Raw genomic sequence first — 8,688 nt, 5'->3', positions numbered from 1 at the left:
GTTTTCTCAGGAGGAAACTGGACTTCCTTGTTTTATCCTTTGGAAGGCATTTCACTTCTCATCCAAGAAGCTTCTTCAGCTCTGACCAACTGGTGAGGAATGGAAAGATTTATACTCCTTACAGACAGCTGGTCATTTGCATCCTTTGAGAGAGTCATTGAGGCCACTTGAAGCTTCTTTGGCTCTGACTGGATGGTGGGGAAAGGAAGGATTTACATTCCTTGCAGACAGCTGGTCATTTGCAACCTTCCATTCTCAATAAATCTATTCTATTCTATTCTATTCTAACAGAAACCTGGCTGGTTCAAGATCAGTAATAAAAGGGAGAACAAAAGCATATAAAACAACCCAACAAAACACACGCGGCGTCCAACACGCAGCACAACGCACTTAGATGTAACAACAATAACACACAACAACGCTTCTGTGGGCTCCAACATTCATCACTAGTAAGCTTCCGTCGATTTGAGGGCGGTAGTGAAGCCAGTAAGGAACGACCTCCGCCCTTACGAGGGTGGGGCTACATCGGAAGTGACATTTTCCTTGCCTTTGGAGCCATTGCCCCCCCCTTTGGCGGAAGTACAATTGCTTTAACCCGGAAGCAGAGCTTCCGAGGCGGTTTCGCTTTGTAGGGAAAGGGTGGATGCGAAGCGTTTCCTCGCCGTGAAGGAGCCCCGTTCTTATGGCGGGCGGGGAAGTGGAGCTTCCCCTGGGAGGGCGGCCCTGGCTCTCCTTGCTTTCTCCCGCGTCTGTCTTTTAGCTTTATATCTCGCTTTCCTTTCCTTCAGGCGCCCTCAAGGGGGTTTCCATAGCACTCCCTCCTGCTCATTTCCCCGCACAACAACCCTCTGAGGTAGGTCGGGCTGAGAGAGAGGGAGAAAAAGAGAGAGAGGAGAGAGAAAGGGAGAAAGAGTGAGAAAGAGGAGAGAGAAAAGAAGAGAGAGAGGAGAGAGAAAGGGAGAAAGAGGAGAGGTGTGAGGTTTATTGGATTTATATGCAATATGAGAGAAAGTGAATGAGAGAAAAAAAGGAGAGAAAGTGAGAGAGAGAAGATAGGAAGAGAGAGGAGAGAGAAAGAGGAAAGAGAGAAGAGGGGAGAGAGGAGAAAGAGGGAGAGAAAGAGAAGATAGGAAAGAGAAAGGGAGATAGAGAGAAGAGAGGAAAAAGAGGAGAGAGAGAGGAAAGATGAAAGAGAGAGAAAGGGGGAGAGGAAGAGAGAGGAGAGAGAGAGACAGAAGAGGGGAGAGAGGAAGAGAGAGAAGAGAGGAAAGAGAAAGGGAGAGAGGAAGAGAGGAGAGAGAAAGTGGGAGAGAGGGAAGAGAGGAGGAAAGAGAGGAGAAAGAGAGAGAAAGGGGGAGAGAGGAGAGAGGGGGGAGAAAGTGAGAAAGAGAGAGAGGAGAGAGGGAGAAAGAGAGGGGAGAGGGAGAAAGAGAGAAATGGAAGAGAGAGAGATGAGAGAGAGGGAGAGAGGCTGACTCCAGTTCCTGCAGGGATCTTCCCTGGTTGAGGATGCATTTTAATTTATATCTGCTGTTCTGATTTTAAAAGAAAAAGATGTTGAGACTATAGAAAGAGTGCAGAGAAGAGCAACAAAGAGGATTAGGGGACTGGAGGCTAAAACATATGAAGAACAGTTGCAGGAACTGGGAGTGTCTAGTTTAATAGAAAAAGGACTAGGGGAGACAGGATAGCAGTCTTCCAATACAGGTAGTCCTCAACAGGTTTACCCTGTCAGTGTTGGTGGGGCTGGTCTTAGAGATTCTTTGATTGGGCTGTTTGCTGTTGGCTTGTTTGACAGTTCTTTGATTGGGGTATTGTTGACTTCTTGACTGTTGGTTTGCTGTTAATTTTGGTTCATCTATGCTCATTTGGGCAAGCTACCAGAATATAAATCGAGAGCAAACCCCATTCCTTAATAGTGCTGATGATGTTACCTACTGTGGGTCATGAAACGTCTGAAAGAAAGCAAGAGAGCACCAAGGACCTCTCACCCAGGATAAGTTTCAAGAAAGGAATGATGACCCTGGAATTGCTGTTATGTAGTTTAACAGCTACTCAATGAATCCACTACTACTACTGCTGCTGCCGCCTCCTCCTCCTCCTCCTCCTCCTCCTCCTCCTCCTCCTCCTCCTCCTCCTCCTCTTTTAGTCATTAAATATGAAACTCAGGCAACTGAACATTTAAAAATGTAACACAAATATCATTGACTGGTGCTGATGGTTGATATGGGTTGCTGCCAACATCCTAGGTATCAACCAAGTACCTTCTTAAAGGTACTTAGGGGAAACATGATAGTAGTGTTCCAATATCTCAGGGGTTGCCATAAAGAAGAGGGAGTCAAACTATTATCCAAGGCATCTGAGGGCAAAACAAGAAGCAATAGGTGGAAACTAATCAAGGAGAGGAGGAACTTAGAACTGAGGAGAAATTTCCTGACAGAACAATTAATCAGTGGAACAGAAGTTGCCTCCTGAAGTTGTGAATGCCCCAACACTGGAAGTCTTTAGGAAGATGTTGGATAGCCATTTGTCTGAAACGGTATAGGGTTTCCTGCCTAGGCAGGAGGTTGGATTAGAAGGCCTCCAAGGTTCCAACTCTGCTATTGTATTGTATTGTATTAAAATATACGAAGTTCCGAGTAGTGCAGTTTTTCGCCGTTCCGCTGGTGTTATTGCAGAAAGCGGCAGTTTCTTGATGTGTTTTGTAAAATTCTTGGACATGGTGCCAAGTGCCCCGATGACAATGGGTATCACTGTTACATGCTTCATCCATAATCACGTAGTTTCGATGGCCATATTTCGCGATATCTTGTGCTCTTTTCTCCGACTCTGGCATCTCCTGGTACAGCCATATCAATATATTGTACGCTTTGGTTTTTGACAAGTGTGATATCTGGCATGTTCCAAAGGACAATCTGTCTGCATTGTTGTTGTTGTTGTTATTTTTATCTTTTATTCATTAAACATGAAACTCAGTCAACTGAACATTTAAAAATGTATCAGAAATATCATTGACTGGTGTTGATGGTATGGCTGCCAAGTATCTTCTTAAAATGTACGTTATCATTATCATCATCATTATTATAGTTTATTCATTAAACATGAAACTCAGTCAACTGAGCATTAAAAATTGCATCATAAATACCATTGATTGGTGTTAATGGTTGATAGGGGTTGCTGCCAGCGTTCTAGGTATCAACCAAGTACCTTCTTAAAATATACGATGTTTCCTTCTCCTCCTCCCCCTCTTCCTCCTCCTCCTCCTTCTCGTCCTTCTCCTTCTTTTCCTCCTCTTCCTCCTTCTCCTTCTCCTCCCTCTCCTCCTCCTCCTACCCCGCTTTCTCCTTCTCCTTCTTTTCCTCCTTCTCCTTCTCCTTCTCCTCCCTCTCCTCCTCCTCCTCCTCCCCCGCTTTCTCCTTCTCCTTCTTTTCCTCCTTCTCCTCCTCCTCCTTTTCCTTCTCCTCCTCCTTCTCCACCTTCTCCTTCTTCTTTTCTTCCTTCTCCTCTTCCTCCTCCTCCTCCTCCTCCCCCTCCTCCCTTAGAGGTATCATAAAAGCAATGCAAACAATTAAAATGCAAACATTAAAATGTCAAGCCATGGATTCCCATGAATACATCCACCATGCTGGAGAGAGCACCAAGGACTTCTCATTTCAATCTTGAGCTACCAATATTCTCCTTACTCAGTGTTTGCCCTGTGTTGTGTTTGTGTGTGCGTGCGACTATTTGATTTTCCAAACTCTTCGTTGGTTGTGATTTCCAGGACCCTCCTGGCCAAAATGGCGGAATGTGCAGCCCTTCAGTTTGTCAGTCCTTACGCCTTCGAAGCCATGCAGAAGGTGGATGTGGTGCGTTTGGCGGCATTGAGTGACCCGGAGCTCCGTTTGCTGTTGCCTTGCTTGGTGCGAATGGCCTTGTGCGCCCCAGCCGACCAGAGCCAGAGTTGGGCCCAGGACAAGAAACTCATCCTCCGCCTGCTTTCGGGGGTCGAAGCCGTAAACTCCATTGTCGCTTTGCTCTCTGTGGATTTTCACGCTCTGGAACAGGATGCCAACAAAGAGCAGCAGCTCAGGTAAGGCTCCCACAGGTTTGGTTTCCTTAAAAAGTGCTATAAGGGATGGGAAAAGGCGGCAGCTTTTCTGTTCTTCTCTTCTCAGGCATAAGCTTGGCGGAGGCAGCGGGGAGAGCATTTTGGTGTCCCAGCTGCAGCACGGCCTGACTCTGGAGTTTGAACACAGCGATTCCCCCCGGAGGCTCCGTCTGGTGCTGAGTGAGCTGCTGGCAATTATGAATAAGGTGAATGTTTTCCTTCGGTCCTTCCTGATAAGGTCGTCTCCCTTTTCGGGATGCTTAAAGCTGTCGGTTTTCCTCCCTCCCTACCTCTTTTTCTTTTCTTTTCTTTTCTTTCTTTCTTTCTTTCTTTCTTTCTTTCTTTCTTTCTTTCTTTCTTTCTTTCTTTCTTTCTTTCTTTCTTTCCTTCCTTCCTTCCTCTTCCTTTTTCTTTCTCTCTCTCTCTCTTTCTTTAGTTTCTTTTCTTCTTTCCTTTCGCTTTTCCTTCCTTTCTTTTTCTTTCTTTCTTTCTTATTTCCTTCCTTTCTGTCTTTCTTTTCTTTCTGTTCTCTTTCTTTCTTCTTCCTCTTTTCTTTCCTTCCTTCCTTCCTTTCTCTCTCTTTCTCATTCTTTCTTTTCTTTCTTTTTTCTTTCCTTCCTCTTTTCTCCTTCCTTCCTTTTCTCTTTCTCTTTCTCTCGCTCTTTCTTTATCTTTTGTTCTTCCTTCTTTCTTCCTTTCTTCTTTCCTTCCTCTTCTTTTTTCTTTCTCTCTCTTTTCTTTTTTTTCTTCTTTCCTTTTTTCCTTTCACTTTTCTTTCCTTCCTTCCCTTTCTCTTTCTTTGTTCTTTACTTCCTTTCTCTCTTTCTCTTCTTTCTGTTCTCTTTCTTTCTTCCTCTTTTCTTTCCTTCCTTCCTTTCTCTTTCTTTCTCATTCTTTCTTTCTTTTTTCTTTCCTTCCTCTTTTCTCCTTCCTTCCTTTTTTCTTTCTCTCTTTCTCTCGCTCTTTCTTTCTTTATCTTTTGTTCTTTCTTTCTTCTTTCCTTCCTCTTCCTTTTTTCTTTCTCTTTCTCATTCTTCTTTTCTTTCTTTCTTTTCTTTCTCGCTTTCTTCTTTCCATACACTTTTCTCTCCTTCCTTTCTTTCTTTCCTCTCTTTTTTTTCCTTTCCTGTCTTTTCTCTCCTCCCTCGCTCCCTCTCTTCCTTCCAGCTTGCGTTGCTTTTCATTTTCAAAGACAAGCCCTTCTCTCCGAACAGGTGGCCGACTCCACCGGCGAATTTTTTTTCAAATCCCCAGAGCTGTTTGAGAGCCCAGTTTATTTGGAAGAAGCGGCAGATGTCCTTTGCATTTTGCAAGCAGGTATGTGTGTGTGTTTCTCTTATAGAAGGCTGTAAAAGCACTGTAAAGCGGTATATAAGTCTAAAGTGCTATTGCTAATAGTTGTCCTAATGTCAAAGCATTTATCCCTAGTTCACTGGCTTTGTTTTGAACTTGTTGAATGCTGCTACTTTCTGGGCAAGAACCTGTTTTTAACTTGTACATATCTTAATCTTGTATTTTATATTTTAAACATTATGCTGAAGAGTACGCCTTATTTTAAGACGAATAAACAACCTTTGGACTCTCTGTGTTCAGAACTTCCTTCGCTGTTGCCCATCGTCGATGTGGCTGAAGCTTTGCTCCACATGAAGAACGGTGCTTGGTTCCTCTGCCTTTTAGTCGCCAACGTCCCCGATAGTTTTAACGAAGGTATGTTACATTCCTGAATACTTTGTTGGCAGTGATTTTTGCCTGTTCCTGTGTGTTGCAAAGGCACCAGCGGTTGTGCATCAGGAGAAGCATTTGAAGGAGCACATTTTTCAACAAAAGCATTAAAAGGGTAAGAAATGTAGCCATACAGCTGAGCAGGAACTGAGCATATTTATTGCATTCAATATATGTCTTGATATATTGTAAGGGATTTGTATTGTATATTTGTATGCCGCCCTTTTCCCTGGGGGGACTCAGGGCGGCTCACAGTTCAAAAAAAAAGGGGGGGGGAAGGACAAACAATTTCTAACATACAGACAATACATCATTATTAAAAACGCAACAATCACACAATTCGAGTGGGGTTAGAATCTTAACCCCAGGCCAGCCGGGACAGCCAGATCTTTAGGGCGGCACGGAAGGACTGGAGGGTGGTGAGGGTCCGAATCTCCATGGGGAGTTCGTTCCAGAGGGTCGGAGCAGCCACCGAGAAGGCTCTCCTCCGGGTAGTTGCCAGTCTACACTGGCTAGATGATGGAATTCGGAGGAGGCCTATGCGATCGTATTGGTCTAGTGGAGGTAATTGGCAGTAGGCGGTCTCTCAAGTACCCAGGTCCAATACCATGAAGGGCTTTATAGGTGATGAGGTGGCTCAGTGGCTAAGGCGCTGAGCTTGTCGATTCAGTGGTTCGAATCCCTAGCACCATGTAATGCAGTGAGCTCCCATTACTTGTCCCAGCTTCTGCCAACCTAGCAGTTCTTGCAGTAAAAATGCAAGAAGAAAAAAATAGGAACCACTTTTGGTGGGAAGGTAACAGCATTCCCTGCGCCTTTGGCGGCCACATGACCACAGAGACATCTTCTGACAGCGCTGGCTCTTCAGCTTTAAAACGGAGATGAGCACCGCCCCCTAGAGTCGGGAACGACTAGCATCATATGTGCGGGAAAACCTTAACCTTTATGTCTTGAATGCTGCATATGGACTGTAAATTGACTGAAAAACACTATACATCTAGTCCTCGAGCTACGACCACCATTGAGTCCCCAAATTTCTGTTGTTATATGACACATTTGTTAAGTGAGTTGTCAACCCTGAAGGGAGCCTGGCTGAAGCCATCTTGGAGACTTCAGGGTTGCCACACAGCAGTTTGAGAAGGGAAATAGTTAGATGGGGTTTTGTAGCCATGACGTTTTCCTCTGGGAACCAAGGACATTCTCATAGCTGGCTGGCCAGAGGAGGAGCCGGTAACCCAGCAACTGGTAACCCAGCAACCAGCCAGCACCTAGATTGGACAGCGTGACCAGTGACTTGGGGGGGGGAGGGGAAAACTTTTTTGTTTTGGCTACATGACATGAACTTTGCCCCATTTTACGACCTTTTCTTTCTGCAGTTGTTAAGTGAATCCCTACAGTTGATAAGTTAGCAATCTGGTTGTTGAGTGAATCGGGCTTCCCCATTGACTTCGCTTGTCAGAAGATCGCAAAGCAAAGGTCATAAATATGAACCAGCCGCCAAGCCTCTGAATTTTGATCAAGTCACCCATGGGGGATGCTGCAAAGGTCATAACAATGAAAAACGGTCATAAATCACATCTCAGAGTAACTTTGAACGGTCACTAAATGAACTGTTTGTAAGTCAAGGACTACCTGTGTATGTTTCAAAAGACGGGAAGCAAGGAAGAATGTAATTCACTTCATCAATAATTCCTGAAAGTTGTAAACTTACTTTGGAATGAGAATGTGGCCCCCAGCTTGACAATTCTATTGCTTCAATTGCCCTAAATTGTTTTCTGGATCCTGGATAAGCGTGTACTTTTAGGTCAGGATGAGCTGGCAATATGCATGTGCTCTGTGTCAACTTTGCATCGACCATGGCAGAAGCCATTTTTCTATTCCTCAGTTGCCACACAGGGGGGGAAGGAGGATGAAATACATTGCTAGGCTAAATACAGCACTTTCTCGTGGGAACCAAGGTCATCTCTACAGGTAGTGGATAGAGACGGGGAGGAGTCTCTAATTGACCTTGCCAATTAACCTAACCAGCCAGCGTGACCTGTGTACCCAATAAAAAAGTTGTTAGAGAACTTAGCCTCAGAATTCTGATTTGCTCGAGTTAGTTAGTGGGAGTCATTACACTCCCACCACTGTTTTTGCAACCTGAAGGTACACTGTCAACCCTGAAGCAAACCAGGCTGAGGCCATCTTTGAGGCTTCATGGTTGCCACAAAGAGAAGGGGGAGAGAGGGAGGGGGGATTTTAGATAGCTTGGCTTGGCCGTCAAAATAAAAAGTTTTCTTGTGGGAACCAAGGTCATTCCAACAGATGGCTGAGAAGAGGAGGAGTAGAGTAAGCAGGCAACCTGCCAGCACCACTATTGGACAGTGTGACCGATGACCTGAGGAGAAGGGGAAACTTTCGCTTTTTGATTAGGTAAAAACCGCAGGAACGTTCAGAGTCGGTCTTCACCAGGTGTGCCAGTATGATGTATCCAATAAATTGTTCTTTGAGGAATCTACCTGTCTCAGAGTTCTGCTTTCAGTGGGTGCATTACTTGGAACGCTGGCACCGAGTTGAAAATTTTGTTTTGTTTTTTTAATTGGTGGATTCCAGTATGCAGGGGCTTGATTAAGAATGGTGAGAGGCAAGACGAGGAGAGTTTTGGAGGCCGCCGCAGAACCGATGCACTGCGTCACCTTTGCAAAATGAACCCTTCCCAGGCGCTGAGGGTTCGTGGTATGGTGGTGAGTCCTTTTGTAACTTGTGATGAAGATTGGAAGTAACTTATTTACTTATTTTTTTTCCCTGGTAAAAGATAATGTGTGTAGCTCAGGGTTGAACTGTGGGGTCCTTGGTGGTTTTCTTGAAGACGTTTCTTTACCAAACGAGATAAT

General features: G+C 44.8%; 1 protein-coding gene across 1 annotated transcript in view; it reads left to right on the top strand.

The window, feature by feature from the left end:
* Positions 1–606: 606 nt before the first annotated feature.
* INTS2 (integrator complex subunit 2) overlaps positions 607–8,688 on the top strand; it is a 46,152-nt gene continuing 38,070 nt past the window's right edge. Inside the window, exons 1-6 of the mRNA XM_087717099.1 lie at positions 607–853; positions 3,764–4,072; positions 4,158–4,296; positions 5,305–5,407; positions 5,684–5,797; positions 8,408–8,538. Of these exons, the coding sequence (XP_087573225.1) occupies positions 3,780–4,072; positions 4,158–4,296; positions 5,305–5,407; positions 5,684–5,797; positions 8,408–8,538 (780 nt within the window). The 5' untranslated portion in view covers positions 607–853; positions 3,764–3,779. The remainder of the gene's footprint in view (positions 854–3,763; positions 4,073–4,157; positions 4,297–5,304; positions 5,408–5,683; positions 5,798–8,407; positions 8,539–8,688) is intronic.

The sequence above is a fragment of the Thamnophis sirtalis genome, unplaced genomic scaffold, assembly GCF_051295495.1.
Source record: "Thamnophis sirtalis isolate CommonGarterSnake01/CBP01778 unplaced genomic scaffold, rThaSir2_p1.2 scaffold_6, whole genome shotgun sequence".
Taxonomy (NCBI): domain Eukaryota; kingdom Metazoa; phylum Chordata; class Lepidosauria; order Squamata; family Natricidae; genus Thamnophis; species Thamnophis sirtalis.
This window is presented reverse-complemented; position numbering and strand designations above follow the sequence as displayed.